Source organism: Acomys minous (assembly GCF_964271855.1).
Source record: "Acomys minous genome assembly, chromosome: 9".
NCBI classification, from domain to species: Eukaryota; Metazoa; Chordata; class Mammalia; order Rodentia; family Muridae; genus Acomys; species Acomys minous.
In genome coordinates, this window is record NC_140490.1 from 111,574,929 (window position 1) to 111,597,529 (window position 22,601).

At 40.4% G+C, this 22,601-nt stretch overlaps 1 protein-coding gene across 2 annotated transcripts in view; it reads right to left on the reverse strand.

Annotated features, from left to right (window-relative positions):
- Window positions 1-22,601, reverse strand: part of ZDHHC17 (zDHHC palmitoyltransferase 17) — a 68,897-nt gene that overhangs the window by 17,547 nt on the left and 28,749 nt on the right. The window contains exons 3-9 of one of the 2 annotated variants that reach the window (XM_084797267.1): window positions 19,252-19,374; window positions 18,283-18,360; window positions 17,428-17,572; window positions 12,820-12,884; window positions 12,046-12,208; window positions 4,933-5,058; window positions 31-173 (exon numbers count right to left, since the gene is read on the reverse strand). In XM_084797267.1, coding sequence (XP_084653393.1) covers window positions 31-173; window positions 4,933-5,058; window positions 12,046-12,208; window positions 12,820-12,884; window positions 17,428-17,572; window positions 18,283-18,360; window positions 19,252-19,374 — 843 coding nt within the window. Of the gene's footprint in view, window positions 1-30; window positions 174-4,932; window positions 5,059-6,324; window positions 6,432-12,045; window positions 12,209-12,819; window positions 12,885-17,427; window positions 17,573-18,282; window positions 18,361-19,251; window positions 19,375-22,601 lie in introns of those variants that run through there. The other variant, XM_084797268.1, reaches the window with a different exon arrangement.

Below are 22,601 nucleotides of genomic sequence, written 5' to 3' on the forward strand. Positions count from 1 at the left end.
ATAAAGGTAAAGCTAAAATCACACACTTACTTGGAAAGAAATTGTACTGTAGCCCAAACGCCACCATACATTAGCCCTTTAATGAGCCAGGAGTCAATATTCAGGTCTGCTATAAACCCGACCAGCCAGATCACTAGGAACGGAGTTCCTAGCATTACTTTCTGCCGAAATTCCTGTTTAAAAAAAAAAAATGTTAAAAAGGTTTCGTGTGTTTCAAATGATGTCAGTCTTAGTTAGCCACAGCTATGTTTATCAACGTATACCACCAAGAGTGAATCAATCGTCCACTCAAATCTGCCTACTGTGTTCAGGTAGCACACAGAAACAACGTGTAAAGGGAGTCTGTTAAAATGTGGAGAATGAGCAGGTGAGATTACGGGAGTGAGTTCTACTAGGCGCACATGAAAACAGCAGACAGTCGGAGAGCTTAGTGTGGGCTAGGCAGGAAACAGCTCCTGGCTCACCGGCTCACTGCAGAAGAGCAACCGCTAACAGAATGACATGGACAAACAGAAGGACCACTTATGGTCTAATAACTTTATCACACAGTAGAAAACAGAAGCTGCTTAAGTTGGAGAAGACATTCAAAATTACATATATTAACAGTGTACTAAAAGTGTAAAATGAAATAAAGAATAAAGCCAAGGCCAGTAAGATGGTTCAGTGATAAAAGTGCCTGCCACACAAATCTGACCACTTCGGTCTGATTGTAGAAAACCACAGTGAAGGGGAGAACTGACTCCCCCAACCCTGTTCTCTCACCTCTACACATGTACCATGTCAGCAAAGGTGTGTGCAACTACATGCGCGCGTGCGAGCGCACACACACACACACACACAATATCAGTAGCGCTTCTCAGCACACAGATGGAAGACCAGGCCCTGAAACCCTCCTGTCCAGGAGCAGAGGCACTCTGCACTGTGTGTGTGTGGGCTGGCTGTCAGACCACACGCCTCTGTGTAATACCTACCACAACTGTACTTTCACAGCAGCAATAAGCAATACTTATTGTCCTGTTTACAGAATAACTCTGCACATCGCTTCTTGACCTTCTGGCTAAGGTCAAGTGCAGAATTGCTCCTCACAAACCTCAGTATTTGCCCAAATCATCTTAGCTGCCAAACTACATAGAGATACTTAACTGTGAATTTGTTTTTTGTTTTGTTTCCTTCTTTTTTAGGCAGTCTAGTGTATAGCCCAGGCTGGCATCATCTTCACAGAGATCTGCCTGACTCTGCCTTCCGGGTACAAGGATTAAAGGTATAAGCCACCACATGTGGCTTCCATGTGATCTAACATTCATGTTATGGATACATCACAGTCTGTTTAACCATGTACTCATTAAAGAGCATCAAGTTGTCTACAGTTTGGAGCTATGAATAAAGATGCAATTAAACAGTGGTATATAAACTTCTATGTGAGCTTAAGTTTCCATGCCTCTGAGATAATTGCAATTCTGCACTACACACATCACAAGTTCCTTTTTTTTTTTATTTAAGATTTATTTATTTTATTTATTGCATATGAGTGCTTTATCTGCAGAAGAGGGTATCAGATTACATTATAGGTGGTTGTGAGCCACCATGTGGTTGCTGGGAATAGAACTCAGGACCTCTGGAAGAGCAGGTGGCGCTCTTAACCACTGAGCCATGCCTCCAGCCCACGTCACAAGTTCTTTTCTGACATATTGTATTATTTTACAACACCACCAGCAAACATGTGAGTAATCCAGTCTTTGTGCATCATCAGACATGTCTTAGGGCTTTTTCTTTTCTCTTTTCTCTGTGCATGTGTATACTTGAGACAGAATCTTGCCGTGTCACACAGTGGCCTGGAAAGCAAGACCCTCCTGCCTTAACGACCCCAAGTCCTAGATTACAGATGTACATCACCATGTTCATTTAGTGCATTTTAAAATTAGATTCTCTAGCAAGTTTTCATTGTTGGGCTTTAAGATTTTTTTCTACAGTCTGTATGTTAGTCTTTGTTTTACAAATGACTTGTCAGTATCATCTTACAGTTTGTAGCTTGTCAATTTTTACTTTCTTAACAGGGTTTTAATCCATGTTCCTTTTTACAAGCAATCCCAATAAACTCACTGGGTCACCAAACTAAACTTGATCGGAATCTTTTCTTTGGCCAGCTGTCTATGACTTATCTGGGCTGATCACGTTTTCCCATAAAACATACAACATGTTCAAAATTAATAATATTTATTATTCTATTTTCATAGATCTATATTTTTAATATTTGTCTCCAATTGATCCTTATACAGTTCACTTACTGAGCATAAACCTGCTTGCTTAAGTCCTCTAACTTAAGGCCTGGGAAAATGGCTCAGTTGGTAAAGTGCTTCCCAGACAAGCACTGAGTGCCTGAGTTCAGACCCCAGAACCTACAATTTTAAAAAGCCAAGTGTGGTCCCATATGCCTCTAATCCCTGCACTGAGGTGAAAACAAGAGAGCCTGTTGGGGTGGGACTGATTATTCACCGTCTGTCTCGAAAAAACAAAACCAAACCAAAACACAACAACAATGAACAAAAACCAAAACAAACAAACAAACAATAAATAAATAAATAAATGCAACTAAAGAAGAAGTCATTTGCCATCAGTCTCTGGCCTCTCCATGCTGCACATGTCTAATACGCCTGCCTATTCACGCCTGTACATGCACACACATTCAAACCGCTCCACCTTTAAAACTCTAAGCATTTTGGTTTTGTTTTTTGAGACAGGGTTTCTCTGTGTAATACTGGCTGTTCTGGGACTTCCTCTGTAGACCAGGCTAGCTTCGAACTCAGAGATCTACCTGCCTCTGGCCGCCGAGTGCTGGGATTAAAGAATGCACCACCACTGCCCCGCAAAAATCTAAGTGGGTTTAAAACTGTTCCCCAGCGGGGTGCAGTGGCACACGACTTTAATCCCAGCCCTTGGGAGGCACTGTGTTCCAGTGGATGTCTGAGGCTGACATCAGGTGTCTTCCTCTATTGCTCTGACTTCTCTTCCCTGTTCTGCTGATCTGACTACCTGCCTGCTCTGGTGCGCTGGGACTGTGGGGCTGTGGGACAGGACCCAGCCACCCCGCTTGCGGATTCTAGAGATGCAAGTGCAGTCGTCATGCCTATGTATGAGACAGGCCCTCTACTTGCTGTGCCATCTCTCCAGCCCCTGCAGCTCTTTCCTCTTGTTTTTAGGATTTACTCTTTTAGTGTCTGTCAGTGTGGAGAGGAAGCAGTGACTGCAGGTGCCTCTGGAGGCCAGAGAGGTAGGAATTACAGGCTGCCCACGTGGTTGCTGGGACGAGAACTCAGGTACTCACACTGAGCCATCTCTTCAGCCCCAAACAATACCCAAGTACATAACCTCAAATATATTAATAAGGAAATTTATATTAACATATATCATCTTTAAATTTAAAACAAACTTCATTTGACCCTATAGAAAAAAATTAAAGTTTAAAGTATTTAGATTCACTAAAATCTAGAGTAACTCAAGATGTTCTTACTATTAGACTAAATAGTATAAGAGTCACTTTTCACCGTGTGGAACAAGATGTTGTAAAGTATGGCCAGGAGCCTGCTGTGGGGGCGCACACCTCTAATCTCACAACTCCGGAGGCAGAGGCAGTGCATCGCTGTAAGTTCAAGGCCAACCTGGTCCACAAAGCGAGTCCAGGACAGCCAGGGCTACAGAGAAACCTTGTTTCAAAAACAAAAAACAAACAAACAAAAGAAAGTGTGGCCAACAGAATGAAATCAAAATAAATAAGGTTTTTTTTAAAGTAACGTATTTATTTTTGTTTTATATGCACTGGTGTTTTGCCTGCATGAATGTCTGTGGGTGTCAGATCTTGTAGTTACAGATGTGAGCTGCCATGTGGGTGTTGGGAATTGAACTCAGGACCTCTGGAAGAGCAGTCCATGCTCTTAGCCGCTGGGCCATCTCTCCAGCCCCCGTAAGTTTCTTTATCACAGCTCTTAAATGACTAAAAGCATTAACATCACATGCACAAATAATTCGTTTGCCTCATAGTGAAGTTTCAGAACTCCTGTATAAGTTAAACTACAAATACAGCTATTCTGGCATCAGTGAGATGGACCAAGGACTCTCCACTCAGTATGGGAGGTTGAATTCTTGTCAATAAACGAGCTGCTGCTTTCAAGTTTATCACACTATATTGACTTCTGTCACACCAGCAGGTGGGTTAATGTTAATTTCTGTGCATTTTAGTTTTGCCATTAGTAAAATTTAAGTACTTGATTTCTCTATAAAAATTAGTAACAAAGACCAATTTAGTATCACTTAACGTTGGAATTACTGTCAAGCTAAAATATAAAGTTATTATTTACTTACTTAAGCATATATATTTTTAATGCCAGTTAAATAACTTCTTCCTTTTAGTGGAAATGTTAAAACCTAAACTCTGAATTTGAGAAAATGTTTTAAGTTTTAAAATCCTATAACCAGGCAGTTAAGCCAACAGTCATACATTTAAAACTGAAGGCTCATGGAAGAAAATGAACTTTCTATGAAACAGCCCAAAATGGAAGCTTTCCCTCTAAAAGTAACAATACATCACAAAAAAACAAAAAGCCCAATTAACTAGAGCTATAGTACTCAGTTTACAAAGACCAACATGGTCCCCAGTTTGTCTTCACAGCAAGCAATGCACACATACAGAGGATGCCTTATCTACTAAAGGCAGCTAAGTGGAATCCATGTCAATGGGGACTTAACCCACTTATGTGCACCCGTCCTCCTTATATTATACAGGACAGACCATAACCAGCTGTGCCAAATACTCTCATCTCATTTTCGCTCAACTAATGTTTTCCATGCCACGGTGGGAACTGTAAAAATTAAGGTATGTGAGTATTTTTGTAAAGTGAATTACAGATTGAAGGCTGAAAGCTTTCAGCCACAAGTTACCTTGTCAGCCTTCAGCTTTCTAAGGAAAGAAGGGTTGTCGTACCCTTTTGCTTGCCTTGCCTCTTGCAAATGGTTGATCATCCACACGTTTTTCCTTTGTTTTGCCAAATCAAGTGCTGATTCACCCTGATAATATAAATAGAAGCAATTCACATTAAAAATAAAACTCATATTTTCATTAATAACTTTAAACATTTCATAAAATACATTGACTACATAAATTCATTGACAACGGTTTCTTACATGGGGTAGAGTCAATTTTAAAAATCTCAATCATTACATACCTGTTATTACTTCCTGCTCAAAACATAACATAAAATACAATACATTTTCTCATCTTATGCTATATATTCTATTTTTGCTTGCACTTTGACAAATTAGAGAGCAAATCAAAAAGTAGGTATTTGAGTACCTGCTGGATCAGAGGCTAACATTAAGCTCATCAGTGGACAGTCCTTATAGGCTTCCTAACAATACTGAGTCTGTTTTACTTCAGTGATGGGGAGGGCCTTAACTAGAGAATAGGGAAGAAAGGGAAAGGCAGCATCGTCTCCTCCCACTGTACTGGCACTCAACCCACCATCAACGCATCCACCCACACTGAAATCCCCAAAGAGAACAAGAGAGCGACCGAGAGAACCCACCTCATTCAAGTTAGAAGCTGGGAGGCCCCTCTAACCCTAAGAATGCCAGGAGTACAGTAACAAGAAGCAAGAAGTGCACAACGAAGTCCTACATGGTCCCTTTTGCTTTTATTAATTTTCTATTTCTCTGTAAATTAGACACCTAATTTCCAATCTATTTAATGTCCTCTATTTATCTCTTTAAATTAAAAAAGACAAATTAAAACTTTGCCAAAATTTGAAGAATGATATTCCAAGTAACTTTTAAAAATAACCATTGAAATTTTACTTCAAAAATACTGGATTAAAAATAAATAAACAGAATCCTAAGGCACTTTTGGTAGAGATAATGACTTGTCAAGTATGGAATATGGTTTAAAAAACAAATTCTAAGCATAATACTACCATACAGCAACAAAGAATTATAAACAAACAATAATAATAAAAATTCGTAGCCGGGCGTGGTGGCACATGCCTTTAATCCCAGCACTCGGGAGGCAGAGGCAGGCGGATCTTTGTGAATTCAAGGCCAGCCAGGAGAGCCAAGGCTACACAGAGAAATCCTGTCTTGAAAAACCAAGAAAAAAAAGTTTTTTCAAAAGCCCAAGCAGATTTTTAGTACAAACCCCAATGGCATTTAATAAGGAATGGCTATTCTTAGTGGACCTTCCACAAAGAGGGATATTTATTTAGATATTCCTTGCTTATTCCAGAATTCCATCACCTGAGTTTTCAGAATTAGCTAATTAATCCAAACTATAAATATTACCTGAATAATAGCAATCCCTTGGGTAACAACTCCCAGAATATCCTGCAGTTGCCTCGGTCCAGCTGAGCACCCCTTCCACTAGAGGGCCATGTGACACCTAAGGTTGCCTAGACAGAAAGATTGAGGGAGCTTTAAACACCTTTCAACTCCTCTAGTCACCTGACTAGTATAGTTCTTTTATTCGGCTGGTAAAATAAACAAACAATTCAAGAGTTATATTAAAAACAGGGTTCGGAATCAAGTCTATTTGATTACTCCATGTCGCAGCCAAAATAGTAAGAAACACTAACAAAAGGAACATCAGCAAGAGTCCACATGGAGTATTATGGACTACGCCACTGGTGGTAAGGAGAAGAAATTCTTCAGGACTTTTTGTCAAATAACCAAGGCTAAGGTAGAAGATCACCTGACACTGTGACTTAGTGGGGCTCGATATCACTGCCAAGCTAACAAACACTAGCCAGAGACCATCGAGGTCGGGTGTTCAGGAGCTAGTGACCAACTGTCTTCACCTCCTTCCAAGGAGCTACAGGAGATCCTTACTTGCTTTGTCAGTTTTAGAAAGATTGGAAAAGCTTGGGTAGCACTCAGATTAATTGTTCTTCCCAAAATTAAAATATCGAACCTTCTGTAACTATAACTACAAGATAAAAATCTTTAAAAATTAACAAAACCACCATAGTAAAAAGAATTATGACAGAAGCCATAAATTCATTTTTTTTTTATTCTTAGTACACAAATTACTCTTTTACCCTATGCATGCCATTTAACCAGAACCTAGGGCTATGACTATAAAATTCTCTTAACATTTATCTGATGAAAGACAATGAATGATCTTTCCCCCAAAAAACGCTATCACAAGCAGTATTTCAAACATCCTGCATCCTACATCCATTGGGGGTATTTAGCTACTTCCAAATATCAACTTTAAAATATTTTTAAAGTTATCTATTATTAAAAAGTCTTCACAATAAACTGTCTTGTTTTGATGAAAGAACTTTTTTTTACATAGTAAAGGACTCTAATTTCTTTTTCGGACAAGTAATTTAAAGAAGCAATTTCTAGCTAACATAGAGAAACTTAAAAGAAACTTAAGCTTATTTTTAAAATAATTATTTCAGGATAGGACCAAATAGTTAAATAATTATAGCAGAAAATGTTTATCTTGTCTGAAGAATACAACTTTTTATAGTTTTTAAAATCAAATCTGTATTTGTAGCTATATCCTACCTTTACAATTCATTTTTACTTTAAATTTTTTAAAGATTTATTTATTTATTATTAAATATACAGTGCTGTCTGCATCTGCACCTGCAGGCCAGAAGAAGGTATCAGATCACATTATGGATGGTTCTGAGGCACCATGTGGCTGCTGGGACTTGAACTCAGGACCTCTGGAAGAGCAGTCAGTGCTCTTAGCTTCTGAGCCATCTCTCCAGCCCCTACTTCAATTTTTTTATTAAAAGATATTTTATTTTATTTTATGAGTATTAGTGTTTTGCCTGCATGTATGTATGTGCACTTCATGCATGCCTGGTACCTGCCAAAGTTTGAAGAGGGTGTTAAATCCCTCATAACTGGAGTTACAGATGGCTGTGAGCCACCACCATGTGCGTGCTGGGAACTGAACCCAGGGCCTCTGCAAGAGCATCAACTGTTCCGAAATGCTGAGCCATCTCTGCAGCCCCTACAATTCACTTTTAATAAAATGATCTTTCCTAGTACTTAAGATGAAAAATGAAATAAGTAAATGTCAAAATTATGGACAAAAGAATTATGTTGGAGATTTTTTTAAAGATTTATTTATTTATGATATATACAGTATTCGACCTATGTGTATGTCTGCCCACCAGAAGAGGGAGGGCACCATGTGATTGCTGGGAATTGAACTCAGGACCTTTGGAAAAGCAGTCAGGTTCTTAACCTCTGAGCCATCTCTCCAGCCCATGTTGGAGATTTTTAATGAAATTTTCCTTTTCAAAATCTGCAGTGGCCTAAATAATTAGCTTTAAATGGTGCACAGAGAAAAGCATTACTTCATGCTAAATATTATCAAAACATCGAATTCCTACAATCTTCACTTTCCCTTCCGCATGCACAGCCTCAACACATGTCAAAAGACAAGCTAACAACACACACCTGCACCATCAATATTGCTTCCTTTTGTTCTAAAATATCGTCCGCTTTGTCATTCCCGCCCTACAGCATTACAGATATTGTCTCCATTGCTAGTCCTTGGCTACGCTAGCGCGGCCAAGCGAACAACAAAACCCAGCAGCCTAACTTCCAGCGTTTCTACTGTCGGAATGACTCAATCTCTTCTTCAACCAAAATAGGATCTAACCAAAAAGCACACCCTGTGGCAGTCCACGCAAACTCTTCTGTTCCTAGGACAAGTCCCCTGCTCACTGGCCCTGTAAGCCACCTCAGTTATACAGCTAACCCTCAGGAGCCTTGCCCTGCTGGGCCTTGTGATAGCACAGCTGACTCCTTCTCTTCATGACCCTCAAAGAAAAAAATCTCAAAGGAACTCTCACCTTCTCAAGCCTGTCACTCAATTGCATCTGATCTTTCATCTATTTACTACTTTATTTCTTCAACAGGATCTATGTCTTGAGACAACCCAGACATTAATCTGCCTTGAACACTGAGAAAACCTACCAACCAACCAGTATGTACTGAATGAAGTAAAAAGTTTCTATTAGAAGTCGTAACTGCAGTTCAAGCACACAGAGAATGCTAGATCCCAATAGAAACATCATTTAATTATTATTTTATTCTTTTGAATAGATGAAAGAGACTGTAGGAACAAGTATCTTTCTAAGCAGAGCAGACAGATAGCTTCCCTCATAATTATAAATGTTGCATGAGCAAATGAATAATTCCCTTAGCCTTCATTTCCTGTAATTATAATGTTACTCCAAAAGGCGTCAAGAGCATCACACCTGAAATCGCTGTTCAGGATAGAGGATGGTTACTACTCAGTGGTAGGATGCTTGCCTAGCACACATCAAGGCCTGGATTCAGGCTCTAATATGGGTATGGGGACTTTTTTCTTTTTTACCAAGTCAACCTTGAATCTGTGTCAGATAAAACAAAATTATCAATAAAAAGAATGTGACTAATTACACACACACACATACTCGTTTTTTTTTTTTTTAAAGTGAATACTTTCATAACCTCTATTCTTATCATACCTTTCTGTTGAAATTCATTATTGACTTTTCTATCTTACCAACATTAAAAGTTTATGCAATGGTCAGTGGGAACCACAACTTTTTATTAATTATTTGAAAAAGATGTTTAAGTTTTCAAACACACTGCAAACAACTAAAGATCGTGACTAAGCTATACAGAACTGAATAGCTATCTTGTTTGCATAATTATTTAGTATACTGTAATTTAAATACATTAACTTAGCAGTTAGGAGAAAACTGAGTTTAAATTACTTGCTGTACTGAAATCAGTTCTATTTTTTCAGCAATGTTAGAAATGCCCTGGAAGCTAAAGAGAGTAGGATGGGAAGGAATGGGGATGGCAAGACCAGGCGGTGTCCGCTGGCTTTCCCAGGGAGCACCGTCAGCGTTAGCTAAGCATCTTCCTCAGCCTTCGGGCCTGAACTCAGCATAGTTCACTGATGCTGCTGTTAAGAATTTTCAGAGCACTCTCTTTAAATTGTTTGCAAAGGCAAACATTTCTCTATCATATCTGAAGTAGCAGAACAGTACTCTTGCTGTTCATTCTTTTAATCAGAGATATTTGTTAAGTGCCCATCACATGCCAGTCACTACAGTACACCAACTTCCCTTCTCATGAGTTTAGTGGGCTGTTCTCATCATCCTCGGTAGGAACAGACTTAGACGTAAAAAAACAAAACAAACAAACAAAAAAAAACATAAGATTTTATCAGTTTAACAGTTTGTAATATTTAAACTAAACTCAAAATTTGTAATTAGACCAGTTTCTAAAAATTCACTAAACTAGGAAGTTAAAAAAAGAAGTCCAAGCCATTTTTAACAGTGTAAACTTCTCAAAGTAACTAAGTAAAGGAAGAATTTCTCATTAGAATATAGAGATGCCTTGATCCAGCAAGAAATACCTACTTTTTCATTGGCTATTTCAGGTTAGTATAGAGCTTAAACTCCCTTGACATTTAATTAGCAAATATCCTCTAGGCACTTCTAAAACTTGGTTCAGAAAAATACTATAAATTACGGCTAATCCTTAAAAGTATTTGTCCAAAGACAGCGATTCCTGCCAGGAACCGCAGTCATTCAGATTTCTGCTGAAGGGCACAGTGGTTCCTAAGCCTTTAGGAACACAAAAGATTAACCAAACACTTGAGATTGCCATCAGAACCATTTTTTGACACTTCCTGATGCTGTGTTTGAGTGTGACCACACATGTGCCACAGGACACACGTGGAGGTCAGCGTACAACTTGAAAGAGTCAGTCTCCTTCCACTATGTCCTGGGGTAGAAGTCAGGTTACCAGGTTTGGCAGCTCCTGTCTTTTGTTCACTGAGTCACCTTGCCAGCCCCCAGCAAAGTTTTGCATCTGTAGTTGTTCTATGATGTCTACAAATTCTAAAAACTCAAAGTGTGCAAGTTAAATTGTAATTGGCTCTTAGATGAATTCTGTATACTCATCCTGGGTTAATTCACCATTATACATACGATGAGTATCATAAAGGGTGTCATCAAATTTAAAAGTCCTCTTTAAAGAAATGCTGCTAAAATGACCAAGTCAAAACAATTACTAGAATTCACTATGGGTGTGCTGTTACTGTTGCTGTTGCTGTTACCACTGTGTGTGAAGACACTATGCACATTTACTGTTACTGTTATCACTGTGTGTGAAGACAGGAAGACACATGCACTTTTACTGTTGCTGTTACTGTCATCACTGTGTATGAAGGCACGATGCACTTTTACTGTTGCTGTTACTGTCATCACTGTGTGTGAAGGCACGATGCACTTTTACTGTTGCTGTTACTGTCATCACTGTGTGTGAAGGCACGATGCACTTTTACTGTTGCTGTTACTGTCATCACTGTGTGTGAAGGCACGATGCACATGTAGGTGCATGTGCCGTGGCACCATGTGGTCAGAACACCTTTATGGAGTTGCCTCTCCTTCCACATCTTTACATGGTGAGTTCCGGGAGTTCAACTTAGGCTGCCAGCCTTTACAAACAAGTGTTTTTACCAGCTGTGCCATTTTGATAATGGGATAATAATGTGTTTTGTAACTATAAACTTATATGTGATGATATTCTTAAGATACCAGAAAGCACTGGGCGGTGGTACGCATGCCTTTAATCCCAGCACTCGGGAGGCAGAAGCAGGTGGATCCTTGTGAGTTCGAGGCCACCCTGGTCTCCAAAGTGAGTCCAGGACAGCCAGGGCTACACAAGGAAACCCTGTCTTGAAAAACCAAAAAAAGAAAGAAAGAAAGAAAAAAGAAACCAGAAAACTATGTCCTTCATTTGTTGTACAAGTTAGAAACATGGAATTTCTAAAATTCAGTACAAATTTACTAATAAAAAGAACACCCAAAAACTAAAAAATAATTTAGTATCCTAAGATGACAGTTAATGACCCAAGTTTTGAAAACAAATTATGTGACAGAAGAAAAGGACTGAACACATAAGACCATCTTTCCCAGAAGGGCTCAGCGCGTACTGGCGCCTTCCTCCTCCACCAGCACCAGGTGCCTTTACCTTGATATTCTGGGCATCCACGTTCCCTCCGGCTTCCAGAAGAAGACTAATGACTGTGGTGTTCCCTGCTAGAACTGCCCAGTGCAGAGCAGTATTTTTGTGATACTTGTCACCAAGGTTAACTGAAACATTGAATGTTAAAAGCAATCTAGTTGGATCCACACTGAAAAGGAAAAAAACAAACAAACAACAACAACAACCCTAATTTCAATTATCGGAATCATTACAGAGACTACACTGATCGTGGCTGCATTCTCATCCCATCTTGGGACACATCTACTCTAGCCTTGATAATATTACAGTCAGCAATTAAACGGTACTCTAACACAGACTGTCATGGATGCGCAGGCCTGTATAAAGCTACATGGTGCCGAGAGACAGCCCATGTGGTCCTAACTTTCCTACTTTTAATCTAAGAACTTGTGTTATTAACATCTATACATTTAAGGAATAAAAATTACTTTATTTCAATTTAAACTAACCCAAAAATGACTTAAGACAACTTACAAATAAATACATAAAACTTTACAATACAATTGCATGAAAAGGCTAATTACTTTTCAGAAAAGGTACTCTTCTTCCATTCTCAGAACTAATAGATTACCAAGCCAAAGTATAGGCAGCAGCATAGCCAGGGGTAACTAACTTCTGCTATGCACTGTTCAGGCTACACAGGCTGTGAACAGCAGTAGCTGTGAGATCGCTACGCTCCTAATCCTGTTTCCATGTTGAATTATGCTGAAGCAATCTGAGTCATCCACAACGATTACATACCTATGTGTTCTATAAGCTGCCCACATTAAGGGTGTCATTCCATTCTGATCCATCATATCTACATCCTGATAACAAAGCCAGAAAGAACATTTTAAGATCTAACCAACAGTAGTTGGAAACATCCAAGTTATATATCACACAACCTAATACACTGCTACTCAATAGAGAATGCTGTATGTAAGTTTCTCTCTTAACTTTTCACTATAACTAAGTACTGCCACTAACTTGCCCAACTGGTTTACAAATTATGCTTTCACACTAATGTTTTTCATTTAAAGACCTTTGCAATTTTAGAATTCTAAGTGGTCTTCAAACACTATTACCGCACAATTTTAGTTTAGAATAACAGACAATTTTTACTAGTCTTTCACAGGATGAAACTTGGCATATTAATTTTTTTTGGCAGTCTTCATTTTCCAGAAGATAAAAGATAAACCATAGTTTTATATCATAATTTCCTTGACAATTTTTGTTTGTTTTATTTTTTGAGACACAGTTTCTCTGTGTAGCCTTGGCTGTCCTGTAACTCACTCTAGACCAGACTGGCCTCAAACTGAAGAGATCCACCTGCTTTTTGCCTCCGAGTGCTGAGATTACAGCTGTGTGCCACCGCGCCCCGCTGGCTCAAGCATCTATTGAATGTTTTTGAAAGTTTGTTAAAAAGAACACCTACATACTTCTCCAGGTTTTAAAAAGACTAATAAAATGAGCCAAACTTCCAAATCAATTGCATTAACAAAAAGACAATGACTACTCAAATACTTTCATCATTTTTTCTTTCTAGTTAAAAGGGGAAATAAAAAGTAAGTAAAGAGACATTCTCCAACCCAGGTCTAAGCAAGCACTGGAATAAGGGTAGTCTCCTGTGCTCGGTCCCAAAGATGCTCCCCACAGTGCTCACACCCTGTGCTGACGTCCCCTACTCAGAACCTGAGCTAGAATGCCCCGGCTTTAGCTGGTAGGAACACTGCTCTGTGGTTTCAAGGCCTAAGTCAGCAGAACAGCTCCTGCCTTTGCTTTTCTGGGAGTCTGAGGTACCACATAACTCCCTTTAGAAGAGTGGTGCTGTAGAGTATGGACAGAGCATAAAGAAAAGCGAGGGCTGGCTGTCCTAGCATCCTTGCGAAGAACAGGCCTCTAGCTATTTCTATCAAATCACAAGGCATATAGACATAACATAGGCTATACAATGAAGAAGAAGAAGAAGGAGGAGGAGAAGAAGACCTAAGCATTATTTCTCTTATCAAAATATACGTATAAGATGAATATATATATAATTAATGCGATTTTATTGTCACTGTTGCACACTCAAAAAAAAAATCAAAAACAAAAACTTAAATCCCATGTTTCCTGACAGAATTTGCATTATTTGATGCAGCAAAAAAGAGAAAACATGGCTTTTCTTTAATCATCCTCCTCAATGGGTTATTAAAACAGAAAATAATCAGGCAATAAAATTAGCTTTAGAAGTTTACACGAGGAGGGAGAGGCAGGCAGATCGCTATGAGTTTGAGGCTGGCATGGTCTACAAAGCAAGTCCAGGATGGCCAAGATAACATAGAGAAACCCTGTCTTGATAAACAAACACAACAAAAACAAAACAAGCAAAGTAAAAACCCAGAAGTTTACATAAATTCAGAAAGCAAGTTCCAATGTCTGCTGGCTCGTTTCAGGTCACTATGACACAAATTAGGGTCACTTTAGAAGAGGGGCCCTCAACTGAGAAAATACCTCACATTTGCCTGTGGTACAGTTTCCTGACTGATTTGAGACTTAATTTGAAACTCCTGGCTGTGGTTGGTGCCACTCTGGGCTGGTGGCCCCGGGTGTCATAAGAAAGCAGGCTGAGCTAGGCACGAGGAGCAAGCCAGTAAGCAATGCTCCTTTCCTCCATGGCCTCTGCATCAGCTCCTGCCGCCCAGGCCCCTGCCCTGACTCGATGACGGACTGCCTAGCAGGGTAAGCACACTACATGCCTTCCTTCACAATTTGCTTTTGGTCTCAGTGTTTTATTGCAGCAGTAGAAACACTAAGACAGAAATTGGTACCAGGTCACTTCTGTGATGGACTGACCATGAGTTTGGGAGGACTGTGGTGGTCATGGGTACTTCTGTGATGGACTGACCATGTGTTTGGGAGGACTGTAGTGGTCATGGGCACTTCTGTGATGGACTGACCATGCGTTTGGGAGGACTGTGGTGGTCATGGGTACTTCTGTGATGGGCTGACCATGAGTTTGGGAGGACTGTGGTGGTCATGGGTACTTCTGTGATGGGCTGACCATCTGTTTGGGAGGACTGTGGTGGTCATGGGCACTGCTGTGATGGACTGACCATGAGTTTGGGAGGACTGTGGTGGTCATGGGCACTGCTGTGATGGACTGACCATGAGTTTGGGAGGACTGTAGGGGTCATGGGTACTTCTGTGATGGACTGACCATGCGTTTGGGAGGACTGTGGTGGTCATGGGCACTGCTGTGATGGACTGACCATGAGTTTGGGAGGACTGTGGTGGTCATGGGCACTGCTGTGATGTACTGACCATGAGTTTGGGAGGACTGTGGGGGTCATGAGCACTTCTGTGATGGGCTGACCATGAGTTTGGGAGGACTGTGGAGGTCATGAGCACTTCTGTGATGGGCTGACCATGAGTTTGGGAGGACTGTAGGGGTCGTGGGCACTTCTGTGATGGGCTGACCATGCGTTTGGGAGGACTGATGACATGGCACTTTGTGCTGGAGTAATTGTGAAGTGTTGAGAGCTCAGTGGGCCGCTCTGTGGGAGCTTGGAAGACAAGAATGTTGAAAGAAATACACACGATGAAGGCCTGGCTTGTGAAATTTCAGAGGAAGTTCTGAGAATCTTTAAGTAACCTAGAGGGCCATTCACTATTTTACGAGTCTATAGTTGTGGTCAACAGGAACTAAGGAGCTGGCAATGCTGAAGTAAAACATTTGCTCTACTAGAATGATTTGCGTTGAGAATTAGTGGTGATTAAGAAAAAAGCAGCATCACTGAGGACAGCAAATCTAGCAGCATCGCCGGGGCCAGCACACAGAAGCTTTGGTCCAGATGGGGCTCAGGTGCATCTTATGCTGGCAGCTAAACTGAAAGTCTGAAAGTCATGCAGATAGTGCTGGTTTTGAAGGCATGAAGGGGTCACAGAGAACAACCTAGGCTTGGCACCATGTGGTGGGACTAGCATCCTGGAAGAGAGATCAGAACAGGCTAATGGTTTAAGTGCAGCCCAGATGCACCAGAGCCTGTAGTAGTTAAGAGATGCCAGCACCATGGAAGAACCACCAGGCACAGCAGGAGGTGTGATTGAAGAGAGCCTCGCTAGCTGCCATAACAAGGCGCCACGTGCTGTGGACTATGGACGGCTGTGAACGCCCGCTGAAGGCTGTGAGTGAATCCCGGATGTCTGACACTGAGCTCTTTACACTGGCAGGCGTTAATTTGCTTTGTTCAGTCGTTACCATATCCTGATTCTCCCTTCTTGAAGTTAGAAAGTTTTTTATTTGTTATTTTTATTTTACAGGAGCCCGTAGTTAGGAGACCTTCTATATTTTAAAGAGACACAATTCTTCTTTTGTTTTGCTTTGTTCTGGTTTTTTGTTTGTTTGTTTTTCAAGACAGGGTTTCTCTGTGTAGCCTTAGCTATCCTGGACTCCCTTTGTAGACCAGGATGGCCTCAAACTCATAGCAATCCACCTGCCTCTGCCTCTCAAGTGCTGGGATTAAAAGTGTGTGCCACTACGCCTGGCTCTGAGACCCAAGTTTTAAGTGTGATTTTTTTTTTAAAAGACTGTGGGACTTTGGAAGTTTGGAATGTGTTTTATACTGTGATAATATTAACATATCATCTTGGGGACAAATAAAGAAAAGGTTCTAGTCGAACCTTTGTCTCTTTGTCAAGCTGACAAGAGGCAATTGTTCTGGTTAGTTTTATGTGAACTTGACATGAAGTATAGTCAGCTGAGAAGAGGAAACCTCACATTAAAAGAAACCAAGTTCCACGAGACTATGGGCAGGCCTGTGGGAGGAGCCAGCCCACCGTGGGCGGTGCCATGCCTGGCTGCTTCTTAGTCTTGGCTGCTATAAAGAAGCAGGCTGAGCAAAGCATGAGGAGTAAGCCAGTAAGCAGTGTGCCTCCATGGACTCTCTATCAGTTCCCACGCTGACTCCCTTAAATGATGAACTATGATATGAAATGTAAGTAAAAATAAACCCTCTCCTCTTGAAGTCACTTTTAATCTTGGTGTTTTATCACAGCAATAGAAATACTAATTAAGGCTATATTTAAGGGAAATATTTTTTAAAAAATAGATTATATATTTTCCCCTTACTTTTCACTACTTACTTCTATCACACTTACAAATTAAAAACCAACTTAAAGGAGAATTATCTATATTTGTGACTATATTTGCTTCTATCTTAAGCACACTAAAAGCTCAGTATGAAAATAATAGATTTATTTACTCTCTTCATTCATCAGAAAATACTAGTTAAGTATTTCCAGGTACTACAGATGTAATGCTGTGAATATCAGGCATTTAAGTCATGAATAATACAAGACTAAAACACACACTGCTGAGATTTCTTTTACCTGTCCTTTCGCTATAAGATAAGCAACAATTGAGGTATGCCCAAACTGAGCAGCCAAGTGGATACAGCTGCATCCTTCCCCATCAATTAAGGAGGGATCTGCACCATACTTCATTAGCTGTACAACCATGGATAAATGGCCTTGTCTGAAAAATAAAAGACAAAAACATTTAGACATAAAGTTATTTCAGAAAGTCTTCAGGAAAAGAGTATACTTGAGGAAGATAACGGTGGGAAGTTAAATCACGTATTTTATGGTGTTGCTTTCAAACAAGATGCAGGAGTTTACGGTCCCTGAAAGTTTTGGGGGTTTTTTGTTTGGTTTGGTTTGGTTTTGGGGTTTGTTTTGTTTTGTTTTGTTTTGTTTGTTTTTCAAGATGAGGTTTCTCTGTGTTAATCTTGGCTGTGCTAGACTTGCTTTGTAGACCAGGTTGGCCTTGAACTCACAGAGATCCACCTGCTCTCCCTCCCGAGTGCTGGGATTAAAAGCATGCACCACCATGCCTGGCTCCTGAAAGTCTTAAATGGAACAACAGCTTTTATAACTTAATGAAAACTATCTTAATTACTGAGTTAGTTCCATTCCAATATGATCCTAGAAATCCCAACAGCTAACCTGTTTAATTGTAAACACATTCATACTTCCAAGGTATTACATTCACAAATCCAAAATGTAATCAACTCTCACAACCGGACTAGCAGGCTTCCCTAAAGACAGCTTGTAATTTGTTTCCAATGAAGACAAGACTGGGCAGCAGTAAATAAACGGTTAACTATATCAAGTGTTAGCACACCATTTTCAAAAAAAAAGACAAAGACGCCTAAGGGAAAGGGGGACATAGAAGCAAACGTAAACCTTGTGGCCCAGTGCAATGGAGTTGAGTTCAGGTCTCCTCCAAGTTGATCCACAATAGCACCTTTCGAAATATAGTATCTGGAAAAAACATTTGTAGTAATTTAGTTTTCATCTTCAACTTCAGATATGAGAAGTATACTGAAGACTGGGCAAAGTCAAAAAACTGAAGGAAGGAAGAGGGAACTAGCAGAGCATGCTCTACAGGAAGCCGCCCTCAGAGCCATCAGGACTTTCATGACTGTCATTTGTGTCATCTTCGCCTAGGACTTCCGTGGCAGCGAGGTCTTCCCTGACTTTAGCATCTGTCGCCCTCTGTGCTGTGTTTGTTTTAGACTCATATCCTTACCTTAAAAAGTTTATGTCCAATGTATCAAAGATTACTAACAGACTCCTACCACTCAGCTCTCGATGATCTTTTTCTTGGTAATGATAATCCAGCAGACTTACACTCAAGGATAGAAACCATTTTATAGCTAGAATGTGAGATACTTATCGCCCAGCCCTGGTGCGCATGAGAAGAATGCCACTTATTACTGTTTTACACATCCTTCTTTGCTGCTTTTCCCATCTAGAAACCATATTCTAAATGTAGGAGCCAAGTGAAGTTACCTAAATTAAAGTCTAGTTCTAACCTTTAGTAACTATGTGATATTGGGTAGCACATTTAAGCTTTCTGTTTCCATTTCCTCACTCATAATTATTATCTCAAATGAGGTTATTTCAGCAATGATGGCTAAAGGAAATACATATATAGAAAAGTACTATATAGGACTCAACTCATCTAAGCATTCAATATATGTTAAATATTAAGTTGGTTTTGTTTTGTTTTATTTTTTAAGGTATACGGAATATATACCATGAAAACTATGGATTTTAGAAATCATTAGTTCTTATAATAATTACATTATACAATTTCATAGCAATAGAAAAAGCAGACGCTTATTAATAAAAAGCATAGATGGCACATACTTGACTAAATCTACTCTGTTGTTGATGGCAGCCCAGTGAAGAAGTGTAACATTTTCTTTGTCTGGCTGCCGTACATCATAGCCTGCTTCCACCAGTTCTCGGCAGCGCTCGTATATTCCATACCTGGAAAAGGGAACAAGTAACAGTACCGCTACTTAAAACATTTAAAGCTGAGTCAGTATTTTCAGAAGTATTCCCTTTTATTTCCCCCCCTTTTTTAGAGACAGGACAGTCCTGATTGGCACAAAATTATCAGAAAAAACGTGAGTCAGCAAATTTCTTCGTGTGTCTCCCCCTCCTCCCCGCCGGCCCCCGGTTTTGGTTTTTTGAAACAGGTTTTCCCTGTGTAGCCTTGGCTGTGCTGGACTCACTTTGTAGACCAAGCTGGTCTCAAATTCAAGTGATCCACCTGCCTCTGCCTCCCAAGTGCTGGGATTAAAGGTGTGCACCGCCATGCCCAGCTGCAAATTTCTTTTTATTATAACTTAGTCCACAAAACAATACAGATTTTAAAACTACACAGATGTTTTAAAAAACATATAAAGTATTAAGAAAATAAGTAACAGGGAATACATAAGACCTTAGAGAAATGCCATGAAGAAAGGCTGTTTTATATGATACGTTTTTAGCTGATATTTCTAAAGGCAAATACAACTTTGTGTGTTGGAGTAGGGAAGGACGTGGGAAACTCCTGTGATTCAGGTCAATCCATTAAAAACTCAGGGGGAGTCCACTAGAAAGCTCCAAGGATAGGATCATCTCAGGGCACGGTGGTGACGCACCTCTTTAATCCCAGCACTCAGGAGGCAGGCAGGCGGATCTCTGTGAATTCAAGGCCATCCTGGTCTATAAAGAGAGTTCCAGAACAGCCAGAGCTACAGAGAAACCCTGCCTCGAAAGGAAAAAAAAAGAGGATTACATCTAATAAAAGAGACAAATGCAGAGATTGATCCTCATCACTGTGCGGCAAAATTTACTTTTTTAAAAGATTTGTTGTTATTTTCAGTGTTTGCCTACGTGTCTGTACTTATAGCAAGTGTGTGGACCCTGAAAGCCAGAACAAGAGCTCTCCCCCACAAGAAGGTTTTTATTCAGAAGTGTTTTGCAAGAATAAAGTCAATTTAATTTAACTAGTAGAAAGAAGTCTTGTGAACAGGAAAAAAATCATAATAAAAATTAAACCAAGACAATAATCCATATGAATATGGAGTTAATTGATTTTTAATCAAATAGGAAAAGGTAGAAAAATATATTCATTTTTAATGCTTAAAGAAAATATTTACATTTCAATAACACTCTTTTAGATTGCTGCTTGTTGTTAAGATTAAACACTGACCAAAAGCAACTTGAGAGAAGAGTGCACTTCAGCTCAGAGGCTACATTACAGTCCGTCCGGTCAGGGCAGGACCTCAGGGCAGGACCCTGGAAGCAGGAACTGAATGAAGCACAGGCCACGGGGAAATGCTGCTTCTGGCTTGCTGAAGGACAGGAGCTTTTAGCCAATGAGCCACTTCTCCAGCCCCAGTTAACAACTTTAATTATCATTTTAAACATACATTCTATTTATCGTGCACACTGGTAGGTGTGCCACAGTGCATGTGAGGAAGTCAGCACAACTTACAGGAGCCAATCTCCCCTCCTACTCTCTGAGTCCTAGAGACAGAACTCGGGAACTTGGCTTGTCAGGCTTGGTGACAACCAGGCATTGCCCCATGTCATCCAATCTACCCAGCCCCCTAAGGCCTCCTTTCACTAAAAACGTGTTTTTATTAGTTTTAAGAGAGAGAGAGAGAGAGAGAGAGAGAGAGAGAGAGAGAGAGAGAGAGAGAGAGTGTGTGTGTGTGTGTGTTATGTACACATGTGTACAGGTACAATAAGTCACCAAATCTATCATCGAGCTACATAGCATCATTTTCTTTAGCCAAATTTTATATCTCTGGAATTATTTAACACAAAAGCAACTTACATAAATCCAACAACCTTTGTACTTTAACACCCTTTGTTTCTTTGGGGTTTTTGTTTGATTTCTCCCCGCTCCCACTCACCCCCACCCCCCAGGCTGGCCTTGACCTCACAGAACCCTCCTGCCTCTCCCCTGTGCAAATAGCACTAACATGAGCATTAAAGGTATGTGCCACCACACCCGTATAATTTCAAGTTCAAAATGGGGAAGGTCCTCTGTAGAGTACGGTTAAGAGAACGAGCAAAAAGGCGACACTAACAGCAAACATTAGCACTTCTAATTGTATTTACATTGTACCTAATAGAAAAATAAGATGTACGCGTATTTATAGAGCCCTCATACTGCTGCCATCCCTGGTTCTCTATTCTCTCTCTGTCTCTCTCTCATACACACACACACACACACACACACACACACACACACACACACACAGCACAACGTAGTGAAGAGCAGATGAGGATGGCAATGCTATCCAAGATGCTCTCTTTCACAAGGCTGTTTCCATTTGCTTGGTGAAATAACCTGGGTAGGTTATATGTTCTGTTTATATCTAGCATATTTTTAAAGGTACTTAGAACTGGCTATCCCTTGCCTTGTCTTTACTTTTTATTTTGAGAAACCCTGCTATATTGTCCAGCTAGCCTCAGGCAAGCCTTGAATTTAAAATCCTCCTGCCTTAGCCTCCCAAGTAGCTCTGAGTATAGGCCTATAACCACCAGCTCTAGCATATTAGTATAAACAGCAGAATCTCACCTTGAATAAAATATAAGACCAAAAAATCCTTTTAACTATATCCAAGTATCACTGGCTTTCTTCTCGTGCTTAAAAGTATACAAGAAAAAAGTCAGCAGACAAGGAAAGATCCTCAGAGGATGGCGTAACACGGAGCACCAGAAACATGTTGTCCACCTACGAGTGCCTGCGCTGGTTAGCCTGTGTGCTCTAACTATGCTAGAATTCTGGAATCCACCAGACTTGCAAACTCACAGTCAGCTCTTGTGATTAACCTCAGGTCCTAGCAGAGCCGCAGATATCAATCCCTAACATCCATCCCCAGGCAGGCAGCAGGGAGCCCGCTCGAGGAGCAACCACAAAACAACACGTTAGTCAGGTGGGTGAACAGGGCCGGTGTCCCGGCTGCTGCCTCAGACCTCACAGGTGTAGACAGAGGCATCAGTAACCCCTGCTGCTGCTCAGGGCTTCCGCCTGCTGTGTTCCAGTCTCCCTCAGGCTCCACAGCTTTGCTCTAACTTAAGGGGCCAATGTTTTGAAGGTAACAATGAAAGTTAAGCCATTCAAAGGAAAGTGCATACAGTGAGAAAATTAAAAAGTGACAATGGAACTGGATGTGGTGGCGCACGCCTTTAATCCCAGCACTCACTCGGGA